The 27944-nt window shown below is 40.0% G+C and overlaps 1 protein-coding gene and 1 long non-coding RNA gene across 2 annotated transcripts in view; one reads left to right on the top strand and one right to left on the bottom strand.

Annotated features, from left to right (window-relative positions):
- The window catches only part of LOC121926983, a 102741-nt gene extending 83827 nt beyond the window's left edge, over nt 1-18914 (top strand). Inside the window, exons 3-4 of the long non-coding RNA XR_006103117.1 lie at nt 18223-18328; nt 18670-18914. This is a non-coding gene — a long non-coding RNA (uncharacterized LOC121926983). The remainder of the gene's footprint in view (nt 1-18222; nt 18329-18669) is intronic.
- The window catches only part of LEKR1 (leucine, glutamate and lysine rich 1), a 99829-nt gene that overhangs the window by 43341 nt on the left and 28544 nt on the right, over nt 1-27944 (bottom strand). Inside the window, exons 4-7 of the mRNA XM_042460424.1 lie at nt 26586-26705; nt 24435-24610; nt 18651-18836; nt 4126-4207 (exon numbers count right to left, since the gene is read on the bottom strand). Of these exons, the coding sequence (XP_042316358.1) occupies nt 4126-4207; nt 18651-18836; nt 24435-24610; nt 26586-26705 (564 nt within the window). The remainder of the gene's footprint in view (nt 1-4125; nt 4208-18650; nt 18837-24434; nt 24611-26585; nt 26706-27944) is intronic.

Raw genomic sequence — 27944 nt, 5'->3', positions numbered from 1 at the left:
AGTGGCACTAACACATTCGACTTATCCACAGGTCATCTCAAAATACATAACTTTGTCCCCTAAACCTATCCTCAATTGAACACACAAGGTCAATTCATACTTGAGATGTGGAAGAAAGTTGTTTTCTGCCTGCATACATGAACATGCACACACACCCCATGCATTTTTCATGCAAAGTAAGTCCCAAACTATGGCGATGCAAGGATTGTCCTTGTCAGTGTTTCCCAACACTAAAGATTTCTCCACCTTTTTACCATTGTTCAAACAATCTTTTGAGCCCTACTCTGGGATGTTTCCTGACCTTGGCTTCCAGTGGTTGCAGTAAAGTGGTGAACTAATATATGAGTGCAATAAGCTGAAAACAACCCAGCACCTTATACCTATCAGTCACTAGACTAGATACTAAGACATAGATGGGTCATTTGGTCCAAGTCCTTAGGATTATTTTTAAGATGGACCCAAGTAGTCTTCTATTTGCAGAAAGCCCCTTAAAGCCAATCTCATCAAGACTGGTGCTGTTTTTTCCACCGCCTGTCCCTTGTCACACCTCTTAAACCTCTAGGTAAAGATAGGTTTCTTTTATTCCTGCAGATTATGAGCATTTTGCACTTGTGGTTTCCAGTGCTTTCTCCACTATAGTAGCCTTTTCTGTGACTACTGCTCTGTGGTAACTTTTTCTGTGTCTCCTATTTGACATTTACAAGTTGATACAGGTGTTTTTCACTTATCATTTGAGCTTCTCTTACCCTTCTGTTATGACTCTTTAGGATTTCCTGTTTTCACTATGGCTCTCATGTTTACTCTGGACAACTGGTTGATTTTTTTTCCCATTGTTGAATATTAAATTTTGGAGGAGAGAAGGGCCATGTGCAGCTGTTCCTTATCAGTAAGTGCCAGAAGCGTTGTACTCAAAAGTTGAAACATGATGCAGCCTTTGTCTTAGAACTTGCCATGCGACTGTGTATTCACTGTGTTTCTGCTGTCACTTTATCTTTTTTTTCTTTTGTGTAAAGTGTTTTGGAGGTATCCTTTATCAATTTGCTCTTTTCCATCTCCAGAATGCTACTTTGTGTCTTGCACAGAATGACATACAGTATGATATAGTTAGAGTATTAGTATATAACAATGAAGATCCAGCTTCAAAGGTCCATCATGAAGCTCACAGAATTACTTATGCCAGGAGACTGACAGGGGCAGCTTGTTCTTGTGGCTTTCATTTATGTTAGCGATGGCATCCTTCTGGGTTGCCTTGCTGGAATGGAACTGGAGGACACTGTTTTAAAGTGGTTTTTGTTCTTCTTCGAATCGATGAGATTCGAAGATGGTGTGTGTGTGTGGGGGGGGTCAAATCAAATGCTTTGTTGAAATAGAGATAAACTGCATCCACAGCATTTCCACCAACTAGTGATCTAATTAAAAAAAACGTAAGGGCCATTTGGCAGGATTTGTTCTTGATAAGTTCCTACTAATGATAGTTCCTACTAATCACTGCATTTCCATAAAGATGCTTGTAAACAGACTCCTGTATAATCCATTCTAATATTTTTCCTAGTATTGAGCTCAGGCTGACTGGCTTGTAGTTTCCTGAATCTTTTTTTCTTTCCCCTTTCTTTCTTTCTTTCTTTCTTTCTTTGTTTTAAAGAGAGGGACAATGTTTGCTTGTTTCCATTACTCTTAACACCTCACCTGTTCTCAAAAATGATGACAGGTGATTCTGCTAGTATGTCAGCTAATTCTTCAATATTCTGGGATGCAGTTCATCTGGCCCTGCAGATTTGAACTCATAAACTGGGTGATTTCTAACTGGTTCCTTATCCATCTTGATGTGCAATCTGTAGTACTTGCCAAGGTCACTACTGATGCACAAAAGAACACAGCTCTATTTCAGGGGGAAAACTTAAACAAAATAGGTACTGGGCTATTGTAATTGTCATGTGCTCTACCTCAGTAATTTGCTGAGTGCCATCCAACTTGGAAGTCTTGTATTCTGGCACTATTTCTTGTTTAATTTTGGATTTTCTTATCACAGGGTTTTCGTGGAAAAAGACACTCAAAAGAGATTTATCGTGTGTTTTTCTGCACAATACTAATGTGTTAGCTGTAAGCTTTTGAAAGATTCTATGCCAGTGTCACCTTTCACTACTGCTGCTACCCAGTAGCTGTTTGGCAAATTTAATGTGCCGCAATAGCAAAAGTTTGCTTGACCTGGAAGACCCTACTAACAGCAGCATGACTGTCAGCATAACCTCTTGCCTCACAGGAGTATGCCATCTCACCAATTTACTGCAGCTTATTTTTAAGTAGACAGTATTGCCTAAATCCAATTGATAGTCTCTCCTACAGTAGAATCAATGGAAGCGATGAAAGTGTTTCTTACCAGGTTTTCACCGGTTTAATCAGTCTACTCTAATTGGCATAAACAATTAGATTCAGGTTTGAAGGAGTACACCATTATTATTTTTTCTTTTACTAGAATACCAAGGTCAACCTGCTAAAGCTGGATACAGAATAAAAGAATAGGTTTCCTATGAACATATTTTGAATCTAGTAATTTGTTTTCAATACTCAGCTGAGATCATAGTCCTTTCAGACAAGTCCACTACTGCATATTTTGCTGGTATTACTGTTAAACAATTGGAAATGTGATGATCATAATAAGATATCTCAGTATACCCTGCACCTCTTCTTCTAACCTCTAATCAGAATCCACTTACTCAGGTGCAGAAGGTTCTATCAAAAGAAGTATGCTCTAGATCATATATTTCCTGCCACAATTAATCTGCTTAATGTTAGGGTGTTACATGATTTTTGGTTGTTTTTGCTGCAACAGAGTAAAATGGCTATTCTTATGAAAGTTGTCGCAAAGAAAAGCACCAAACCCATGTAACATATTTTCTTGGAAATTAGCTGGTTTAGATAGGATTATCAATGGTTCTTGGCCAAGATGATATATGGAATCTACATGTTCAGAGGGAATGAATACCAGCTATTAAGAAGCACCAATTAGAAATGACTTTTGCTTTCAAGCCTTCTTATGAGGACTTTCAGGAGGCACATGCCTGGCTACTGTGGGAGGAAGGATATTAGACTCAGAGCTTGCACATTTTTTTTGTCTTTAGGAATTAATTTAAATCCAGTGTGTGTGTCCACCTGCATTTGTTGCCATTACAGCGGCAATTTTTAGAGAGAAAAAAAATCACATTTTATTCCCATTATTCAAAGGTAACTATGTTAGATGTTTTTAAATTACTTTTAAAAAATCCACCACTGCTACTACCTGCTGGCCTACAGTACAATACACACATAAGTAGTGAGGCCATACAGCATCTGTACATGTGTGACTGAAAGAATTATATTTACATTGCAAAAGGTTTGAAATCATCTTTTGTTACATGACAGAGATAATATAACTAGGTCATGCTTTAATTATGGCAAAATGGAAATAATAGTAAGTAACTAGTTACATCCATGTTCTGGCTGGCCTAGGTAGATATTTGGTTTGATTCAGTGGGGCTCTTAAAAGAGTACTGTAATATTTCTGTAATATATCCACTTGTTGAAAAAGATTTCTTCCATAATTTCTGAATGCAACATGACAGAGATGCAACCTAATTGATGGCATGCAGCTGCCCTTGTTTCAACCAGATTGGGGCCACACGCTACACCCCGATCTGGTCTTTTCAGGGCGCAAAAAGCAGCTCCTTTTTGCGCCCTGCAAAGGGTGCGATAGCTTGCCGGCACTCCTTCAGCACTGCGTCGTCCGTACGCAGTGATAGAGGAGCGCCGTGACACTGTGTGGTGTGGTGTGGTGTGCAGTGTCCTGCCACCCTGGGAACGGAAATGGGGCATACAGCATGGAAATTCTACGCCCCGACTCCGGCCTCATGCCAGCCCAAACAACCAGTCTGAAGAGCCCCCTAAGTTAGATGCAGCACAACTAATAATCACCAAAACATTATAAAATACTTGCTATGTTTTACAAATTTTAACATAAAATTCGATGCTACTTTCTCAATCTTCTTTGTAGACTAACATTAACATTAAAGTATTCATTGCATCTTACATTTTAGCACATAATTGCAAGGAAATCAGGCAGAAAGATGTGAATAAATTAAGGCATCTTACATGAATAGTGCTTTGTAATTGCTCATTTCATCCACTGATTTCTGGAACTTGAGTTCAATTGTCTCTATTTCACTTGTTAAAACTGAAATGAGAAATTATTATTATTGCTCTCATCATTGTTAATAATTACAGAGCTTGAGATAATTAATTACAGTTAGCTACTTGTAATTAGACCCTTTCCCCAATAAATAAGATACTGTGGTATAACATTTTAAGTTACTTTTACAGTTATAGCTTGTGGCCTACTAAATGAGGGAGGAGAGTATTATGTGGTTCAAGTTCTGGTTCAAGTTGTGCTTCTTCCTCTACTATAGATATTGAGATAACAATGTGAGAGGAGAGTGTACTTTATTCCACAGTGTTTTACTTACTTGGGAGAAATGGGAAAAATGTGTCTTTTTAAAAATGGTGACTATGGGCCTGAATAGACAGGCCAAAATAAAGCTGCTTCGGGTCACTTTGAAAGTACCGTATGCTGTTTAAATGATACACACATCTTAAGAGGGCAGAAGCTATGCCAAAACTGTGTTCCAGTCCTTAGGACTGGAGTGTGGCTTTGGCGTGGCTTCCAGACTCTTAAGACGAATGCATCATTTAAACAGCATACCTCCAAAGTGACCCGAAGCAACTTTATTTTGGCCTGTCTGTTCAGGCCCTATGATAATAACTATAATGATAACTAATTCCTTTTAAAACAATTTTTCAAAATCTGATTCTGTCTTCCTTTCTTCCCCACAAGATAGTTCACAACTCTCACAACAGATACTCTTACGGGTATATTTACAACTGGTTGCTATAACTGCCTCTCTTGGCTGTTTTAGTAAGCACTGAAGCTTGATAAACTTATACAACTGCCTGGGATTAGGCTTCCACTGCCTCCCTGGTATTATTCATCAAGGGCTGCATTCTCTTTTCACCCTTAATTAAAAAAGCATTATTGTCACCTTCCAGAAGCTGGGATTTTTCCTAAGGAAGCAAATAGCTACATATCCCATTAAGGCCCTACTGAAACAAAAAGGGCTACACCACATATAATGGCTAATCTGTTTCCAGTCCATTGCAAGAGAAGGGGAAATGAAATAGAGGTTAAAGGCTGCCTGGCTTGACTAACACTGAACAACAGTATTGGCTTTGAAGCGGTTAGTATCTGCAGAAATCATGGGTGGCTGCTGATTATGGTGGGCACTCAGTGCTGGTGGTAATCTGGTCTAATGGGCAGCAGGTTGCCAAAGTTCGGGTCAAGTTGTGTGCCACAATGGACTGAATGGGAGAAAGCAAAAACCACAATTACCTGACTTGCTGTCGACAGTGGTACCAATTGTGGCAGAAACCTGCAATGGGTGGGGGACACATGCAGCTTGCTTGTTGCCCAGTTCTACTTTATAATATAATATTTCTATTTTTTATGAAAACACAAGTGCATAAGTTACTTCCTGTGTGCCTGTTGTTTTTTAACACAAACAACAAAATCATTTCCTACAAGGGATAGATAAGGAATGGGATTGTTCTCTCATTAATACATGAGGGCATTGCTCTTAATTTGTTTTCACAAGCATAAAACTGCTAGTTCCAACCAATGGAGATCTACTGAATCAGTGTGAACTTGGTAGTCTCATTTATGAAAATCCATTGCTTCAATATGTTTTGTAATTAGGACTACCAATTGAATTTGTGCCTTTTGGTCTACTCCAGTATGGAAAAAATATATTTCAACTAACAACATTACCTGAAGAGAGCTTTGGGTATCAATGTCACCACTTTAATAAAAGTAATATAATGATTGGCAACATTGATTTTTATTTAATTGAGAAACACCAGTTATTCATTTCTCCCAAAACATTGTGTTGGGGGTCATTTGGAGTGGATTTTTAACCATTTCTTTTTATTTCTAAGGTTTTTTTATTAAAATGTTTTACATGTTTGTGATTTAAGGGCTTTAATTGATTTTAGGGGTAAAAACCAGTTGTTAGCCCCAAATAAAATAGATGTATTGGGACCTAGTTAGTCAACGCTTATAGTAAGCCCCAAATGATTCAATGATTGTGTCTACTTGCAATTAACAATTGGGTTTAGCCCTGTTTGTAATTTAAGTGTTTTTATTTCTAATTATTTTTAATACACACACACATATTCTAAAAAGCAACCTCTTAGGAATTTAAAAAAGGAACCTCTTACTCCCTTAGTACTGAACATCACCAAACTACCTTTTAATGAGTCACAAATTACTTGATAAAAATTACATCTCAATCTCTGGTCTGTTATTAACAGATGCTAAACTTGTGTTTATGTATCTTCAAGTTGTCTGTTGATTTAGGGCATTCCCACAAATTTCACAGGGTTACCTTTGGCAAGAAATACTCAGGGTTGGTTTTACTAATTCCTTCCTCCCCAGCACCTGGTATTCATTTATTGTTTCCCCTCCAAGTTTAACTTTCCAAAATCAGACAAGATCTGGTGCCTTATGTAATGTTATTGTTGTTATGTACCTTCAAGTTGTTTCCAGCACATGGCGACCCTAAGGGAAACCTATCAAAAGGTTTTCTTGTCAAGATTTGTTCAGATGTTTGCCACTGCCTTCATCTGAGGATGAGAGAGTATGACTTGCCCAAATTCACCCAGTCAGTTTTCATGGCTGAGCTGAGATACGAACCCTTCTCTCCAGAATCATAATCCAAAGCTTAGTCCATTAAGCCACACTGGTTCTAACATAACGTTATGTAATGTTAAATCATGTATTTTTCACATTCCTTTGGGGTGTAAAAGCTACAGATTTACACTGCATTCCAATAAACCCAATAAACTCAAATCACCAACTCAGCATGAATTTTTTTCATGCCATGCCCTATTCTTAATATACAGCTAGAACGCCTCTCTCCAACAACTGTTCCTTAGAAGCAGCGATTCCACCAGGCTGTTGTGGGGAAGAGACCAGGAGAGAAGCAGAACCACCATAAAGTCCCCTGAAAGACCAGCAACTTTTGGGTCCTCATCTCTATGAAATGTTTTTCATTCCAACTACTTACACTACGACCTTTGTAATACCAGAAAGGTGTGTGTGTGTTTCCCTACACTTTCCTCTGAGCCTCATTCTTCTTTAGTGTAGTGTCTTTTAGATTGTAAGCTTGAGGGCAATGTCTATCTGATGCTTTACTGATATATAAACTGCTTTGGCTTTTATTGGCTTCAGAGAAGGGTACAAATGTTTTAAATAATAGTAAATGCATAATTTATTACAAAGTTCAATACACGCTCTGAAGTCCTGGCAATATTTTTAAATATTTTAACAACTGAATATTAAAAATATTAAAATAAGAAGCTTAGACAAAGGAAAAGAACAAGGAAAATTTATATTTTGCATTTTGGAAGATTTTAGCAAATTCTTCACTTGAATCAGACCAATGTCATTTTTGAAATGACACTTCAGAGATTTCTCTTGTGGAAATGTTCAAAGGTGATAGAGATGAATATACAAACTGCATGCAGTGAAAGGACAAATCAGCAATAACATGAGATAGTCATTCATTAAGTCCTAAACACAAAATTTCACAATCACTGCATACAGACTGCTAACAAATGTCATTTGATCATAACCACTGCAGTGATTTAGCAAGGCTATTTTCCTGTCATTTGAAATCATTACTGTGCGGATGACTATATACTGTATATGCAAATTTTAAATATATGCAAACATTTAAATTTTAAATGTTGGATGGTTGTCCTCATCTAACATTTTGAGAATATTAGAACTAGGTATGTACACAGACAAATTTTGTAATCTAAATGATGGAAAAGCACAAAAACAAAACAGTAATGTTGGAAATGAAAAGTTGATATGCAGTTAAAGAGGGCAAATGCAGGGTGACCAGATGTCATAACTGCCAAGGATGACATGTCACCACAAAATGTAGGACATTCAAGAAAAATGTAGGACGTTACCATTGACTCATAAAAATATAAATTCATGTTCGTAGTCATGCTCAAAATTGAAAATATTTTCCAATTCCACCTGGACAGAAATGTAAGAGGTGTTCTGGAAAAGGAGGACATCTGGTCACCCTGGATAAATAGTTTTCCAAAAATATTTTCTTTTTACTAGTACAGTGGGCCTGTGTTGCCAAATGATCACTTCAACTGATGGAGAAAATAAATTGCACAGACACCCTTCCACCCCAGGAAATAATCTCTCATATTTGATTAGCAGACAATGACTGCCAAAGGACCTTACTCTCTGCGGTGGTTATAGTGAAGCACCTCAAATTGTACACCTCAAAAGCCTGCTTGTTGGTGAAGTAATTTAATTGCTGCAGAGATGAAGAACAACTATTACAAAAAGTTCCAAAATGCCTAGACAAAACATAATGAGAAAAAATGGCCACAGTCCTTGGAAAATGCCTGGGAGCATGACATTTCAAAAGAACAATCATATTGTACTGTAGTACTGTGTGTAATTATGAGTGCATACTTTCTGGGTGGAAAATTGATATCTGTTATTTTTAACAATAACAACAACAAATAAATCAACAGCTGAAAGTCAACAAGCACCCAACAGCTTGTGTGGTTTATACCAGCATGAGCTTTTGTTGAGAGCTGCAGAATTTTGTTACACTAAGCTGACTCAAATTGCTATTTCAGTTTTGCATCTGCCTTATTAAATGCATGAATTCCTCAGACTAACAAAGGAATCTGATCCTCAAATTATGGTCATGGAATTTATCTAAACTCTCATGCCTTGGCAAAGCACACCAGGTGAAGATAATTCCAGGTATATCATTGAAGCAGCATCTTCTACCACAAGGAGGTGAATATTAATGTATTCTTGACAGCAGAATCCTACCATATATACTTGACTATAACCTCATGTATAAGTCGAGGTCAGGTTTTGGGGGCAAAATTATGGGTTTTGATATGACCCATGGATAAGTCGAAGGTGAAACTTATGGACATGTAACAAACGATCTAAAAGATGAAGCAAAGAAAAACAATGCAAAAGAACTTACAAAGTTCGAGTAGACATAACTGTTTGCACTTATACTAAAGGCTGGATAGATGGGATAATAGAGAGGGGTCAGTGCTCCCAGGTCAGATTATGCTCTTGCCTTTCACCAGGGAATGCTTCCTTTTTAAATAAGAATTAAAGTATACTACTTACATTGACCTGTGGAGAAGTCGATTCATGTTTTTGGGGCCTATTTTTGACTAAAATTTCTTGACTTATACATGAGTATACAGTGGTGCCTCGGGTTACGAAATTAATTCGTTCCGCGGCTAATTTCGTAACCCGAAAAACCTTCGTAACCCGAATTGCCATAGGCGCTAATGGAAAAAAAGCCGCGGCTCCGCCGCGGCTCCATTTAAAACAGCGCCGGGGCTTTTTCGTAACCCGAAAAAACCTTCGTAAGCCGAAACAATAAATCCCTATGGGATTTTTTCGTATCCCGAAAAATTCGTAAGCTGGGTAATTCGTATCCCGAGGTACCACTGTATACAGTAAGTCAAAGATGTGCCAACTGTATGTGGTTACGAACAAGCACAAGCCTCCTATGCAGTCTGAACTGGCTTTCTGCCTGCTGAACTGTCTTTATGGGAGCATCTTCTACAACTGATTTCAAAACTAGCAACACTTTTCAGTCAGCAAAAAAGCCAAAAAAGGAGTGACAAAGGTACAGAGTAAAGGAACAGCCAAGTCATCCCAGATCCAATCTTTCCCCAGTTCAAAGACTCAACCATTATGCCATCTTGAAGTTAAGCCAGGTGCAGGGAAACTTTAAGTACATAATTTCTAATAACCCTGGGAGGAGTTTGGAGTCGGCACTGCCAACCCTTGGCCAATTACAAATTAGTTAGCAGGATTCCAACTTCAAAAAGCCCACACTAACTTTCCTTTCCTGCTGCAGTGCTTGGAGAAACCTGCTTTGGGGAAGGAGACCTCAGAACAGTAATGCTACAACCGGAGAAAAGACTAGACATCTCATCTCACATTCCACGTCTCCTCTGCTTTAGATTCTTGTCTTTCTAACACTGCTTCTCTTCTTTCTCTCTCTCTTTCTTAAAAATGCGTTGGGTCTCTATGCACATTTGAGTAGCCCCATAATTTTATGACAACACTTGGATTAGCAACAGTTTAGTATGACTGGAACAGTGACTTCATTTGTTTTGGACTACAGTTCTTATAACCTCTTCCCATTGCCCATGTTGGTTGGGGCTTCTGGAAACTGAAATTCAAAATATCTCAAGGTTCAGAGATTATGTACCTGAATTACCTGTTACATAATGTTCAAGCTACATTTTATTGGTATTCAAAATATTTTGTTTGATTTCTATTTCCAGAATGTGTCTTATATTGCTATTCAGATATAATTACCAGTATTTGAAAAAAATGACAAGGATGAAAAACCCATTATAACTTCTGTTATGTCCAAAAGGTATTGTCAACATTTCTAGCAGAACTGGTCACAGTGACCCTTCAGTTACAGCCCATGCATTGCAGAGATATTAACAGTTTCACACAGTCACGCCAAATGTTGAGATAACTTTGGGTTGCATTTTTTTTTAAAAAAAAACTATCTTCTCAGGAAACCACATTTATGAAAAGAACAAAATTAAATGTAACAAGTAGGGGAGTTATTAAAAACAAAATACTACCAAAACAATTTCTACAATTACTTCAATAAAACATAAAATATCATCCAGTTGGAGAGAGCAATACATCATCAGTCAGTAAACATAACAGAAATAAAACCTGTTTACAGTTCTATAGAAAATTATTGCAACGCATTAAAAGTCATTAATAAAAATGGGACAATAGTTTATTCCATGTTTTGTTCTGTCAGGATAAGCAACAGTAATGCAATACATTCTAAAACCCAAGAGAAGCACAGTTAATGATCTTTTATCTAAAATTGTTCTTTAAGGTGGAATGCAACCTCACAAAGTAACAAACCTACGAAGGGCACGAAAAATCTGCAGATCACACTAAAAAGGGAGGGGTTGCTAATACCTCAAAAGAAATATCAGGACTCAAGTTGATCTTAACATGTTAAAAAAAATAATCCCAACGGAGATAAATATAAGACATGTACAAGATGATGATTATTAATATTATTATTATATTTATTTGTATCCCAAAAGTAAAAAGCGGCCAATTTTATCCACCTTCTGCACAAGTTAATGTTTGGTTAATGCTTAATTATCCTGACATCATCTGAAAACAATCCCATTTTTGCAAGATTTCCCCAGATTTAAATCCCATTTATCCACAGGATTTGGGCGCTTCCTTCCCGTGTGATAAGTTCCTATGATTCTGTGAATCTATGCCCCTATCTTGTTTTTTTTAAAAACAAAAAAATTAGTCAAGGCAACTAACAAAAAATAAAATAAATTTAAAACAATAACTAAAATATAATCAATATAACCAGTGCATCAAAAATGTCAATTATGAAGGTTAAATTTGTAGAAGACAGCAAGAGGAAGAAATTAAATGCTGTCTAAATGCCTACTGGGAAAAGTCACATATACAATGGTCTCCAAATTCAGAGAACCAGAGGTAGGGCCAGACTAAACTTCTTTTTGTCCAACACTTTAATATGGTGCCACTACAGAAAAGCTCTGTCTTTTGTGTCTACACTCCCCTGCAGATAGAAGGGAAATAATATGGATAAAATCTCAGGGATCATGGAGGTTTATATGGGTATTATAGTGAGCCTGCGCCATACACGGGCTTGTTATAAGCAGCTTTCAGTTTACGCTGAAGTCGCCTGGGAAAGGGGAGAATATGCGGCATGTGCACACAGCCATGCGGTGAGCATGAGCCCCATTATATTCAATGCGGCTCGCGAATGGTGTGTGTGCGGCCACAGGGCAAGCACAAGCCCCATTGAATATAATGGGGCTCGAGCATACGTGCATTTTGCTTTACACGGGGGGGGGGGGTCCTGAATGGATCCCCTTGCATAAAGCAAGGGCCCACTGTGTTATTCTTATTTTTCTGTTTATTTATATTCTGCCTTCCTCCCAGTACAGGGACTCAAGGTGGGTAGAGACAATTCTTGTTATTTTAAGGTTCAAACAAAGTGAGCATTTTATTGAACAACAGATATAAGACCATGGACAGCCACATCCAATAGATGGATATAAAGGACATATTGTACTGTATAGCAATTTCCTTTGCATGGCTGACAGCAAAAGCTACAGATAAATCAGTAATACTAGCAGACATGCTTCCATTTTTTTCTTCTGTCTTAAACTACAGATGGATATCTCTAAAATGGTTCTGTGTCCTCCTCCAACGTAAAATTCTCTGCAGTACATACTTTTCAGATTACTTTGAAAACTAGAAGTACTTTTGATAAAAAGATTTGCAAAACAGTTTTATAACAAATTAACTCTGGTCAATATACAGTGTGCCCCCATCATATGTGGATGCGCCTTATGCGACTTCTAGCATACGCTGGAAGCCACACTGGAAGAAGTGGCGCTGCGCCCCAGAAAGAGTAATGAGGCGTGCACCCATGCTGCTGCGCCGCTGCAAGGACAAGCCCCATTGGCTTTAATGGGGCTTGAGCATACGCGGAATTTCCTTTATGCGGGGGGGGGGGGTGTCCATAACGGATCCCTACATAAAGGAAGGGACCACTGTATATTTGATGAGACATCCCATCAATGGCACTACCTTTTCATGGTGGTGGTATTGTGTGTGAGGCAAGAGGCTATGCTGATGGCAGCACTGATGCTGGTAGAGTCTCCCATGTCAGACAGGTTTTTTCTGGAGCCAGACTAAACATGCCAAACAGCTGCTGTGCAGTAGCAGTAGCGGGTGTGTGTGTGACACTAGCAATGGATCTCTCACAACAGTAGCAACAGCATAGCTAATGCCTGTTAGTACTGCACAAGTGGAGGCACAGTAAAGCTCATTTTGAAGATCTTTTACCATGAAAGCCCTGTGAGGAAACAGTCCATAATGAAACAAGAGACAGTGCCAGAAGATGAGACTCCGAGGTCAGATGGTACTAAATGAGTTACTGTGGTAGAGTAGAGTAGAATATGAGTAGCATTGTGGCTAATGATACAACTAGACTCAAGCTGAAAGGACACTCAGCTATTGACATGCTTAGAAGCAATGGGTATTGGTTTTAAACAAGGAGATTTGGTGAATCTCTTTAGCAAAGTTAAACTACACTAAGGAAGAAGTTAGAACTACAACCAGCCCTCCAGTCATAACACATGTTTAGCCATAAAGAACTGAACTCATTCTTCTTTTTAAAAAAGTATGCTTGTGCATAATCACATATACACAGGTACAGCTTCTGCAGGTTGGTAGAAAAATAGAGTCAGAGGTGCTATACATACTGGCCTAAAGTGCGTCCTTGTCACGTGCTAGGGGTTGGCTGAGGGTGCACCGCCCATATGTGCCTCACCCCTAGCACGTGATGAGGGCATCAAAATGGCGGCGCGCTGTACACATGGGTGCCGCCATTTTGACGTGACGGATGCTTAGCGTCCCCACATCCTGGCGTCATTGTGACACCGCAAGTGTGCCATATGCACACTGCAGCATCACAATCGCGCCGCAAGAAGAACCTGCTTTTAAAGGGAGCAAGGGAGACATGCAGTTTGTCAAAATCAAAGAAGAAATGGGCTGCCATTAATAGTGAGGAGAGATGTAGCAAAGTCTGATCGAATAATATCAGTAAGACTTCAAGGAAAGCCCATCAATATAACCATAATCCAAGTTTATATTCCCACAACAGAGGCAAAAGAAGAAGAAATGGAAAGATTCTATACTAGAATCCAAGAGGAATCGATCACACCAAAACAGGATGTCTTGTTAATCATAGGTAACTGGAATGCAAAAATAGGAAACAGAGAAGAAGCAAAGTTCATAGGAAAATTTGTCCTAGAATCAAAAAACAACTGAGGACTACAGAGAACACCAGGGGGGTGTAGGAAGGACAAGGCTGCTGTATTTGCTACTGCCTTGAACCTCTGCTTCCCTCAGAGGTCTTGCTTTTGGCAGGACTGAAGCCCTCACTCAGCAGGCACTGACCTCCACCCAGAACAGCTGCCTTGCCTGGCTGAACTATAAAAACAGGACTTCGAGGGAGGCCTTACCAAACAACACCCAGCAGAGAAACTGAGGACCACAGAGGCCATCAGGAGGCTGTAGGAAGGAAGAGGATGCGGTGTTTACTACTGTCTTGGACCTCTGTTTCCCTCAGTGGTCTGGCTCTTTGCAGGACTGAAGCCATGATTCAGAAGGCACTGCTCTTTACACTTGCATTTTATTCTTGCGCTGGGTATAGAGGGCAAAGATTTGCCCTTTTGCTGGACAGAAACAAGGATCTGTTACCTGCATTACCTCCTCAGCCTCAGAGGGAGAGAAGAAAGGCTGGACCTGATTCCCTTCCCCACTGCCATTCCTTTCTCCTTTTGTGTCATGTCTTTTTAGATTGTAAGCCTGAGGGTAGGGAACCGTTTAATTAGCCATTTTGTAAGCCGCTCTGAGAGCCCTTGTGGCTGAAGAGTAGGGTACAAATACTCCAAATAAATAAATAAAACAAATGAAGTAAAAGATAGATTGAATTTTAAGAGACAAATGGTTTGTTCATCAGACACACATTTTTCAAGCAATCCAAGAAGGGACTGTATACATGGGCATCACCTGGTGGTCAGTACAGAAATCAAATCGAGTATGTAATTGGAAGCAAAAGATGCAGAAGCTATACTCTGCAAAACAAGATCAGGCACAGAATATGAACTACTAATACCCCCGCTCCCCCCAAAAATAGAATAAAGCTAAAGGAGAACATTAAAACAACCATCTTGCCAAAATAGAACCAGAAGAACATTCCTGTAGAATTTTAACATAATGTAAAAAATAAATTTGCACTATTAAGTTTAATTGACCAGAAGCCAGGGACACTGTCTGAGAGAAATGCAAAAAAAAAAAAAACCCACTATCTGTATTCAAAAAGAAAAAGAAGCCTCAATGGATGACAGATGAAACTCTTCAATCTGTTACGGACAGATGAGAAGCAGAAGGTGACAGAAATAGAGTCAGAACCCTGAATGAAATTTCAACAACTTGTGTGCAGAGACAAGAGAACTACTATAATCATCAGTGCAGAAAAACAGAAGGTGACAACAAAAAAGGAGGATTGCGAGACTTCTTTCCCATGATCCAAAAAATGAAAGGGTCATTTAAACCAAGAGTAGGAATGCTCTATAACCAGCCGTAGAACATGTTACATGACCAAGGAGAAATAAAAAGAAGATGGAAACAATGAATGGAATGAAAGGGACGAAAGAGATGGCAGATTCATTTGAGAAAGAATTATGTGAAGATGAACCTTCAAAGTGAAGACTCAATCAAGGAAACCACATCCCTGAGTCTGCAAGACATGAGTAGGACTACTGATCATACAGTAACTTGGGAGGTCTCTTATTCATGGTGTCACCATAAGTTGAAGTCAACATGATGGCAGTTAACAAACACAATATGCATTTTCATTTGCTGAGCTCTTTCTTGGGAAAAATAGGAATTAAGTTTACTGGGGGCGATTCCTTCCTAGATGTTTGGTTATAATGTCTTTCTGTTTATTAAAAATAAGAGAGCACTCAGAACCTTCTGGGGGATATAGGAATTCAGTTTACTAATTATCTGGTCATACTGACCTCTAAAAATAGAAAGACAGATTAGGGACAAAATCAGCATTTTTAAGCATGAATACTTAAAATTACTTCAGTAAGAACAAAACATACATTTATTAATATACCAATTTTAGATTATTAGCTTTAACTTGTACTTCATTGCCTATTACACTTATCACTTTTAATAAAATGTTAGAACCACAGGAAGTACTATATCATAGGTTCATTAGACAACTGCTAGAACATTTTTCAAGGAGTGCTCATAATGTTAGTGGAATATTGAAAGAAGTAAACACACTTTGACATGGGATGAAAATAAGAATGAGCTGACTAGGAAGGACTGTAGATCTCATTTTTTTTGCCTGTTTTCCTTATGGCAAGATGAAATAAAAGATTATCTATCCTTCTTCAAAGGAGAGGAAGAAGGCAAAAGACAGCAACTTTCAAAAGGCAGAAGTCATAGCACTTTTGGTCTGGAATACAATTTTTGACTGGATAGTTGATAGGTTGCTTTAGAATTAAGAAATTAGGCTGCTGCTCTGGGAGCAAAATGACTGGACTAAACAGACAGCTTTATTTCTTCTACAACCTGTTGGGAAAACCATCAAGTGATAATGTAGCTTTCCAGGGCATGCTTTACAAGAAAACTATGGTGGATGGGGTAACCATATTCCACATCACCTCAAGTTTCTCTGGAGATGAAATTATACATGTTGAGTCAGGTTGTTGAGTACAGCCAAAGCACTGCTGGGAATAGCAACTTAACTTTTAAAAAAAGATAGCAAGAGAGACAGAAATAGACAGACAGACAGAATTAGGCATCTTGCTGAAACATACCATATACTCGACTATACATTGAGAAATTTGTGCCCCAAAACTGACTCTAAAATCCTGGGTCGACTTATATACGGATCAATACACTAATGCTGCTTAGAAAGGTCTTGAAACAAATGCCACCATAATGCCCCACTCTTCCTGCCTGGAGGCAGGAGTTTTCATGTCTGTGTGTGTGTGAAAGAGTTTCTGTTGGAAGAAACTTATGCATTCTCTTTCCCCTCATTATAGACATAGGGTTTCCTATTTAGGTTCCTCTCTCTTAAAGATTAACTGTCTTTATCACAAGATTCTACGCTGTTAATCTGACGGTTGGTATGTGTCTCTAGCCTTTATTTTTAGGAAAGCATATTAAAATATAATCTTACCCACACTTCTACTGTATTGCTAGTGAAAGCTAGACTATGACAGGTGGTCAGGTGAGGTCCGGAGAAGGAGGAGGAGGGATGGAAGTAATGTTTTCCCCTTTCTATCTTTTGTTACAGCCCTCTAAGTTTTACTTTGGACTTATCCACAGGTCATATCAAAATCCATGATTTTTACCCTCAAATCTTCCCTTGACTTATACATGAGGTCAACCTATACACAAGTATATACCGTAATCATACTCCTATTTGAAAGTCCTATGACTTCCCATACCTATGAAAATGAATATTGTTTTCAGAGAAGAGTCTTTACTACCCCAGGTGCTGAAAATACTTGGGCCAAATATTTCAATATTTCAACCCGGGCTAGGATTTGCAATCCATCACTCGCAGAGCAGATCACATCCAAGAACATGAGATTACTGCTGCATTCTGTGCCACAAGATTCTCTTTTATCTTATGCAAGACTAAATGCCTACAAGTCTAGAAACTGGATAGTGCAGAGCTTCTATAGGAGAATGTGCAGCTCGAAAAGGTGTTTTACAGATACTTCATTAAGTTCAGATCCAATGAATTCCTTTCAATTTATTTCTGTGTCAGGGAACTGTCCTGGGATAACAGTTTATGATAACATTCTCAGTTTATTAGTATATCATTATTACCATTGGCTATGGAATGAAAGCCATTCCATACTGTTATGCAGTGCTGTTCAAGACTTGAAATTACACAGTATGAGAAAACACAGTACTCTGCAATTACACTTTCTGATCAATCAAAGCTACTTCTTGAAAAACACACGCAGACACTTTTAGAATATTTTAGTTTGTAGAATGAAAGATTACATTGATTTCAAAATGAAGTTTTGGGTCAAAACAGCAAGGTAAGAGACTTCATGTTTGTGTCTGCAATAGTCTTATAAAAGGAACAGGAGATTATCTGCCTCTCAGATTTCAGAAAGGAAACAAAACACAATTAGCAGGGGCCCCAGACCATGCCTGAAAAGATGAACATTTGATGTTTCTAAGAGCTTGTTCCTAGCCCCATCCAATTTTAACCAGGGATGCCAAAGCTACAGAAACTATCTGGTCTAAACAGATCAGTTAGAACAACAAACAGCAGACAAGCGAGCATTAAAAAGAGCATTCTCAGTGCTCTCATTTTAATGTTTTTGTGGTTAGCCTAATGTGGGTATGCATTCTTCTCAACAGCATGCTGCTTGCTCATGGACACCTCCTCTTCTCTTTTATTTCAGTGTTCAACAAAAGTACCTTATAACTGAGCAATTGAGAAGTAAACAATACAACTTAGTCCTATACATGGTTTGGACCTTTATGACACATAATAAAGACAAAAATTAGGTGAGTGGAGTAGCTAACAGAATGAGCTTCAAATCAAGAGATCTCTGATCTGAATCTCCCTCAGAAACATGTTATGTGACTTTAGGAAAGATACTCTTTCCCAGTGCCCCATGTCTGGTTACTTTAAATGACCATACAAAAACTTCTGATTGCAAGTGTCTGGTGGAAGGATGGAAGGTGTGAGCATGCAAACCAGTGGCACATTGAGATTTGTGTAAAAGTAGAAAAAAGTGACACAATGGAGCAATACATAAATCTCTGTGTTAGAATGATGTTGCTTAGTTCACAGAAAAATAAAGCAAAGTGCTTATTTATATCCGACCTTGTGTTTTCTTTTGCAGTTCATGACACCTGTTTTGCAATTCAGTCTCCCGTAACACTGAAGCCTGAAGTTGCTCCGTTTCCAGTTTAGCTGCATCTGACACCAATGTTAAATGTTGCACCTCCTCCTGGAGGACCTTATTTTCCCTCTGGCATTCACCTAGCCTTTGGTTCACACTGGACAGTTCTGGAAAGAAAATGAAATAGTGCTGAAGATACAAGATAAAATTGTAAACACAGCAGCAATAAAAATGTTCACATTCTACCGTAGGCACAAGTGTGATTTATATGCACATACAATAAGGTTTAATTGGTTTCATTAATTTACTCTGCAGCCCCCCTTCAGAGTTTAATGTTTTTAACATCAGGTCTACATCAGTTTATGGCAATCCTATGAATGAAAGACCTAAAAAGTCATCCCGTCGTCAACAGCCCTGTTCAATTGTGTCTATCCATCTGGAATGTAGTTTTCCTCTATTCCTGCTGCCTCCTACCTTACTAAGCACTGTTGAGTGTACTTTCAGCAACTGACCAAATTATATTTCAGTTCAGGCTTAAATCAAACTAGCTTGATCCTCCTTTTGGAAGTACACAGATAACCCTGGTTTAATCTGTTCTAGATTTAATAAATATTTTTCTGTATTCTTGCACTGAATCTCAGACAAGATAAACATTCTTTACTGTTAACAATTTTTCTATGTTTGTGAGCTCATGACAGAGTGAAAAGGAAAGACAGGCGGGTTACAGACGGGCAGGAGAAGACGTCTTGGAGGTGTATTCAGCTGAATGCGGAGCCTCCAGACGGCCCGCCCCGGGGGCGTGCTTCAGGTGTTGGGGCTTCCACACGGGGGACAGTGAAGACGCCTCACCTGGGTCCGTTTCGGACCCGGAGTTTCCAAACCGCCACCTCGGAGGACGCTGCAAAAAGAGAGGCAGCTTCCGCACGGGCGGCCCAAACCGCGGCTTTTTTTTTCTTTTGCCGCATGAGAAGTGCGCAGCTTCGCAGCTGCAGCGCTAAGCAGCGGCGGCAGAAAGCCTGTCTGCGCATTTAAAGCACCCAAGCCCCTTTAAACTTTTTCCCTGTGACTTTAAAGCTAGGCAGGAGTGGTGTGAGGTAGCAATGTCCAAACTCTGTCCTTCCAGGCGTTTGGACTTCATCTCCCAGAATCCCAGACCACAGGGCAAGGTGGCTGGGGATTCTGGGAGATGAAGTCCAAACGCCTGGAAGGACAGAGTTTGGAGATTGCTGGTTTGGGGACCAGTGAGCCAGGCATGAGAGAACAGGAAGGGTAGAATAGAGTAGATAGGGCTGGGAGGGAACACATGCCCTGGGAGGCGAAATGATGTCTTTATGGGACATCATGGGACCTAGTGCCTTGTCAGTGCTCCCTGCCCCTTGATCCCAGGCCCTCTCTAGTTGCCCTTTGCCTTTGGGGGCAAGTTTAGAGGGCATCAAAAGGTCTTGGGCACATTCAAGCTCCGGGGTCTCTTTTTTTTTTCCTTTGCCGGCTGGCGAATGCGCAGCTGTGCAGGGATAAGCAGCGGCGGCAGAAAGCCTATGGGCACATTTAAAGTGCCCAAGCCCCTTTAAAACAATGGTGGTCTCCTGCCAGCTGGTGATCAGCTGGTGTTGGCATCCTTGTCCGCTTGCACTTTGCCAGTGTCAGCAGCATCATAGATGCCTCCTCTCCTTTGGTCCCCGTGCTCCTGCTGAATCTGCAATGCGCAGCCACAGCTGTCTCCGCTGCCACCGCTGTCCCCCTGCCATCTCCCCTCACCTCCCTTGTACATATGTAAATATTTACAGTTTTAGCGTTTTTTATTGTTAGGTGAAAATGGCAGAGGAATGTGTGTAGGGGTGCACTTTAAAGTCCAAACTTTCCAAGCAGCGCATGCGTACATGTTGCTCTAGGGTTAGGGTTAGGGTTAGGGTTACGAGGCTTAAAATGTGCCGCAGCTGTGCCTCAGCTTCCACAGCTGCATGGCAGCAGATGTTGCAATTAAAGCCTGACTGCAAACTGCGCATGTTCCAAGACCCCAACTCACTATGCGACGGAGCTTTTAAATGGGCAACTTAAATTAGCGGTGTAGCAATTCTGGTGTACCGGTGCAGCAGCTCTCATGGCTTCTTCCCCTTCTCGATATGTGTCAGCATTCAGGTAGGACTGCTCCAGTTTCTGCAAAATGTTTGACTGGGACCATATAGCTATGAGGTCAGCCGTCTCAGTATGAGACCAAGACGTCCCCCTGCCTTTTTTCGGGGTGCTGGTGGATGGCTGAGCCATCCTGCCTGGTGGCAAAGGGGAGCCGCCACACAGCTGTGCCAGGAGCAGCCAAACTGTGCCCGTTCCCAGGTGAAAATGGCGCAGGAATGTGTGTAGGGGGTCACTTTAAATTCCAAACTTTCCCTTATCACTTTCTACAACCAAAACATCTGCCGGCAAAACTTACAACTTCCCGCGGTTCTAGCAACGCATGCGCACAAGTGGCTCTAGGGTTAGGGTTACGAGGCTTAAAATGCGCCGCAGCTGTGCCTCAGCTTCCACAGCTCCATGGCAGCGGACGTTGCAATTAAAGCTTGACTGCAAACCACGCATGTCCCGGGACCCCGACCCATTATGGGACGCAGCTGACACGGAGCTTTTAAACCGGCAACTTATATTTGCGGCGTAGCAATTCTGACGTATCGGTGCAGCAGCTTACAGACGGAGCTGCACAGGTACGCCGCAAATCAAAAAGAAGAGGAAAAAAGCAGCACCTTTTTAATGCCACTTCTTCCCGCTTGGGGCGTGCGGGGGGCGTGTTCATGACGGCATTCAGGTAAAGCCCGTCTGAAGGCTCTACCTTCATGACGTCATGAGTACATCCCTTTTTGCCCGTCTGTAACCCGCCACAGTTCTTATGCTCACACTGCATATTTAATTATTTCTCTGTATATTCTGGCTTTGTATCCTTCTTGGTATGAAAATTAATAAAATAGTTTTTAAAGCATCAAATCCAGCAGCATGGATTGCAAACATGGCTTTGGTACGATTCTGTAGTAAAGCAGGGGCAGCTGAGGGAGTTGGGAGGGGTGAAGAGGGTCAGGTGGCACAGGAGAAGGAGGAGGAGTTGGGGAGGAGCCAGAAGAAGAGGTGTGGCCCCAGGGGGTTATAAGTAGTCAGGAGGAGAGGTGTGCGGAGGAAGGGAGATGTGGAGTGGCGGTTGGGGAAGGGACAGCCCAGGTAACTCACAGCCCTCGACAAAAGGCTATACCTGTTTCCCTTCAAGGGAGACATGGGGTGCGGCAACTGGGGCTGCACAAGGAGAACCAACTAAGAGACCCCAGACTGGAAAGAGACTTTGTTTACCCTGAAGAAGGAGACTGGAGGCAGCAGGAAAGAGGTAGTCTGGAAGGCGAGTGGTGGGACCTGAAGGGCGAGTGTTGGGAACAAGGCCCAAAACCAAAGGAAATAGAGAAGGCCAAGAGGGAGCTGCTGGAGAAGTACTGAAGGGAACGCCAAAGGTCGGCGGCAAGCCACAAGGATCCAGCTGAAAGGCAGAGGGGATGTGAGAGGAGACTCCCCAGGGGCCAGACCGGAGGTGGTTGAAAGTTTATGTTGGTGAGAAGAGCTTGGGACTAAGTTGCAAGTTGTGTTAACTGGGCATTATTAAAGTTTCTGTTGCAAGCACCCTTGCCTGTGCAAGTTTGTTACTCACGAGGAGTCAGTTTCCTAAGCTAGAGACCCAGGATGCAGCTGGCCACGCCTGCCCCACCCACAGATTCCAAGTATCTGAAAGTGAAGGAACAAGCTCTGTACCACCGCCACCCCCAGCTCATGCTACTGTAATTTCTCCTTTTCAATGGATGTTTGCAGCTGTCAAACATGCTAGTACTTATTATCTTTTCCCCAGAGAAAGGGAAGTTCTGTATGTAACTACACAAACTATACCTTCCATAGAGTTTTGTAATTCAGTAAATAAATATATACATACATAGTGGCTTGTAAGAAAATAGAGGAGGGGTTAAACCAATAAACAAGAAAATAGACACTTACAAATGGATGTTATGCTTTGTGCAATATTGTTCTCAACTATTATAGTTATTATGGTTCCATCACAAGAAGTTTATTTATACCATATATGGCATTCTCTGTTCAAATTTGCAACTAAATTATTAATTTGTACAATATTGCTGTATTTGACAATGAGCTTTCTATTTATACAAGGACAAGGATCTAAAATTCAGTCACCTTTGCTATGCGTGCATGTGTTAAGTCACTTGCTGTTGGAAAGCACATTAATTGTGACAAGCAAGGGCTGAAAGACTAAAATCAGAGGTAATTATATGCGTGGTCTGAATTGCCAAGAGCATAAATAGCAAAACACAATTTCAAAGCGGCACTGCATGCAGAGAGGCACAATGTTCTTTGATTTCCTACCCTTCAATTTCCACTATCCACGCTCAGCAATAACAAGAGCTGTGCTTTAGAAACATTTTTTTCATAGCACTTATGCCTCTTGAAGAAAGGAGAACACATGTGCATATGCCTGAAGTAAGATATTCAGAATAATTCTACACCAGCTACTCAAAAAGACAGAAACTGTGTCATATTCAGCACAAGACATACATTTAACAAGACAGCTGCTCTCGACATTTAAAGAAACTACTGTACTAATTGACCAAAGTAACAGCACACCTAAATTAGAAGAGCTGGGAGTTTGGGGTTGTGTTTGTTGGTAGCTTATGTTTTTGAAAAATTTGAACAATAACTTCACATATAGGAAAAAATATTTTAAATGGATCTTCCTATAACACACCTGATCTTGTCAGAGCTTTGGGCACAAGCCCAGTGTCAGAACAATTCCATCACATTCCCACAGGAGGGTTATTTTTTTTAATAATTCTTTTTTCCCTGTAAAATGTTGCAGTGGATATTAACACTTACACAAGAAATTGATATCACCTTGGGCAGTCTATGGAAGAACAGACAAGAGCAGTGGCAGAAATATCTTACCAGTGCATCTTGTGCTTGCCTTTTGCAAAAGAGAACACAGTGAGTTCTACAAGTGAAGGCCTCATCCACCCCTCAAGGCATCTTTGGAGATTTCAGATTTCATGACCCTTCATGTATAAAACTTAAAAGAAATGCCGACAGTTGTGTTTTCCAGTGACACAGAAAATCCCCTGCATTAGATTTCATTCAAACCATTTCATATCATGACCCACAAAAAACAGTCACAAGCTGCTGCTGTATTCAAATACTTCTGATGGGCACAAATGTGCAGAGTGGAGTGGTGAACTCAGATTCCAGAGACCTAGATCCAAATCAGTACTCACATTTAAAGTTCAAGGAAGTCACTTTCTATGAGGCCTAGCTCTTACTGAAGCTGTAACCCTGTGTCTGGATTGTATCACTTTGACCAAATAAAATGTGGGTGGGTTAAAAAGAAGCATTCTGTCACACCCCACCTGCCACTGTGGTTGCCATTGCCACATTCATGGCAGAGGTTTACTGCACGAGTAAGAATTATACCTAGGGACGCAGTGGCTCAGTGGTTAAGACACTGATTCTGACAACTACAAGATTGGCAGGTTGGCTGCTTGAGGCCCAAGTGCTGTGCAACAGAATGAATTCCTGTCACTATTTGGTCATGACTAGATAATCTTGGGAAAACCCTTTTCCTTTAACTTTAAGAGCAACTAATGTATTTACAGGATTATTGTGAAGAGAAGAAAACAAATCACACAGTCACCAAGAATAACATGCTTAAAAATTATATCAGTTATAATCTGATAATTTACCTTCAAGTACAGTAACATTTATGGTTTTTAGGTGTAAAAAAATATCTCCTTTTAGTGCTATCCATTGACCAAAAAAGCCAAATATTTTTTCTTTAATAGTATTTAGCTCTCCTCTGATATAAGGAAGGAATACAAAGGCTTTTTTTATGGTACACATATGTTGTCCCAGTGTTTTTCTGCAAAAAAGGAAGAAGAAAAAAAAGATCATTGATCTTCAAAACTCTTTTTAAAAGTAACCCTTAAAATAATTACCATTTTAACGACTACTGAATGAGAACAAGGAAGGCAGCTAATATAATTCTCAAATTATTTAAAATTTTCAACTGGTCTTCATAAAGTAGTTTCAATTATCACTATACTTTCTGTATGTTTGTTTATCAACAATCTTAGCATATGCAATATTAAATCTTTCCATGCATGATGGGGTGGGTAGGGATCGCTGCCTGGACAAAATGTGTGCTCCACAAAAGATTTACCATGAATATTAATATTGTAATATCATTAATTTATCATGATCATGAACATTTAGAATGCCAATAACCTGCAAGCCTTTCAGACAATTTTTTGATTGTGAAAAATGTATTTTTTTTAAAAAAAAAACCTTCTAGTACAGATGGTCAAGCCTTGACCTACAGAATATTGCTTGAAGTAACTGAAGCAAGTAATTTTAGATTAGGCACTGGATTTTTCAAAAGATACTTGTCCATAACTCGTTGCTTTCCAGTCCCAACAACAAATTAGGATCAAGACAGAGTAGAAGGTGGTAATATCACTGTGATCTGTAAGTGCCCCATGTAGGAAACTAGAGGGATGGCATATTAAATATCTGAAATGCCAAACAAAGAAGTGAGGAAGCTATAGACCAGTGTTTTCCAAACCTTGGTTTTCCAGATATTTTGGCAAAAGGACCTGTGGACCACACTTCCTGGAAGATGAATTGAAGCACCTGAACTGGGCTCTACAGGCTAATGGTTACTGCAGCTCAGACATCAGAAGAGCTTCCAGACCTAGAAAGACTCATAAGAGTGAAGACAAACAACCACCCAAAGAGAAGGAATTTTTACCATACATCAAAGAAGTAACAGACAGAATAGGGAAACTGGTGAGGAAACACAACCTCCAGACGATCTACAAAACCGATCAAGAAAATCCCAGCAAATGGTGACCTCAGTGAAGGACAGGAGAGACCCTCTCACAGCTGCAGGAGTTTACCACATACTGTGCAGCTGCAGACAAGTCTACATAGGGACCACCAAATGCAGGGTCCAAACACAAATCAAGGAACACGAGAGACACTGCAGACTGGGTCAGGCAGAAAAACCAGCAGTAGCAGGACACATTATAAACCATCCGGGGCATAAAATGCTATTTGAAAACACTAAAATTCTGGACTATGCCAGCAACTATCAGGTCAGAATGCACAGGGAAGTCACTGAAATTCATAAACACCTGGACAACTTCAACAGGAAAGAAAAAACAACCTTAAAGTAAAGTTTGGCTACCTGTCCTGAAAAACACCAAAATTAAGATCAAGAACACACAAATGAAAACCACCCAAGGTGAGGGGGTATTTCAGCAGACAGCGGATCATTAATTAAATAGACACCCTGAGGCCTTGCCATTCAACAACAGATTAACAAAGAGATTAACATGTAAACCACTTCTTCTCAGCCAAGGGTCACAGAGAGAGAGAGAGAGAGAGAGAGAGAGTGTAGACCCCACTCATTCTCATGCCAGCATTCTCTGAAGATGCCAGTCACAGATGTTGGGAAAACGCCATGAATAAACTCTTCCAGAACTTGGCCACATAGCTTGAAAAACCCACAAAAAACTACTCACAGGTGGTTTTGTCAGTTCCTTCCTCCAAAATATAGTTTACGGCACCCGGTGTTCACCGGCAGTATCCCACCCAAGTACTTACCAGAGCTGACCCCATTTAGCTTCCCACATCAGGCAGGAGCAGGACACTTCTAACAGACTGCTTTGAATATTATTCCCCAATCTGGTTCTTTGTTGAAGCTTAAAACATATGGAGGGTGCCAGCTTTGGAAAAGGTGGTTCAGGTGCTTTTACAAGTAGAAATTATGAACACCAGTTTCCTGTTCATAGAAAAAATAATTATTGTATGAAATGCCATGCAGGAATGCTTACCGTAACAGTTCTGATTGCCTGTGTGAAAGGTCCTTGTCTTTCTGAAGACATCCCAACTGTTCATTTAGATTTTTTATTACGTCTTGCTTACTTTCAATCTCAAGAGATAAGGTTTTTATTCTAAAAAAGTAAACAAAGAGTAACATTAGCAGTTGCCTAAAAATAAATAAACTCATGTCTGTGCCCTTTAAGGCTAATGGAAAATGTTCTCTGCTTATAGATGAACATTTTCCAGCTTGGTGAAACAACACTGCATCCAGAAAATGAGATGAAATTTAGTAAGATTCTTCCTTTTGCACCAACTTTTGCTAGATTTTTTCCTTTGGGTTCCAAACCTTCATCTGAACATAATTTAAATCCCTTACAGATGCACACAGCAGGCCATAATGGGTAGAGCACAAGTAGATCTTCACTGCAAAGTAAGCCCAAATATCTGGAGTACAAACTTCATATACCCTAGCCCAGTGGTGGCAAACCTATGGCAGAGCCCCGTCTGTGGGCACATACACCATCACCTCAGCACAGAGTTCACCAGAGTTTGTTACTAAAAAGTCAGAGGGACATGACACTTTGCGGTATTTGAATGGGTTTTGGGTAGCAGTTTGGGTACTCAGTCTCTAAAACATTTGCCATCACTGCCCTAGCCATTAGTGCTTGTCTTGCAACAACAACAAAAAAACCCTTCATTCACTCCATGTACAGACATGCAGTTGTGCAATCGCTTTACATACTCTGAAGTAACTCCAGATACTTCATTGTACAAAATCTACTGCAACCATTTACACAATACTTTGGAGGTGGACATTAGCTGGTGAACTTATTTAACTCACACGTCTTTGGAGTAATTCCCAGATATTTTACATTTTACATTTAAGCCTTTCTTTCTTTCTTTCTTTCTTTCTTTCTTTCCTACTTTCCTTCTTTTTTGAAGATGTTTATATTTTATCAAAACAAACTTTACAACTTTTCAAAACAAATAATAAAGAAATAGTAATGTCTGAGGTATGGTTCAGAGAGCATTTAATGTCTTTAGATAGGCGGACACACGTATGAAAAGTAAATTTATGTACGTCTAGATAGCTTTTAAAGCCAGCATGGCATAATGGTTTGAGTGCTGAACTACAACTATGGAGACCAGAGTTCAATTGCCTGCTCACCCATGAAACCCGCTGGGTGACCCTGGGTAAATCACACACTCTCAGCCTCAGGGGAATGCAATGGCAAACCTCTTCTGAACAAATCTTGCCAAGAAAACCCCATGACAAGTTCACCTTAGGGTCGCCATAACTTGGAAACAACTTGAAGGCACACAACAACAACAAAAGGCGACTATTAGTCATAAAGTAAAATTACCAGAAT

The sequence above is a fragment of the Sceloporus undulatus genome, chromosome 3 (assembly GCF_019175285.1).
Source record: "Sceloporus undulatus isolate JIND9_A2432 ecotype Alabama chromosome 3, SceUnd_v1.1, whole genome shotgun sequence".
Taxonomy (NCBI): Eukaryota; Metazoa; Chordata; class Lepidosauria; order Squamata; family Phrynosomatidae; genus Sceloporus; species Sceloporus undulatus.
Note: the sequence above shows the minus strand (reverse complement) of the source record. Positions and strands in the feature narration are given on the sequence as shown.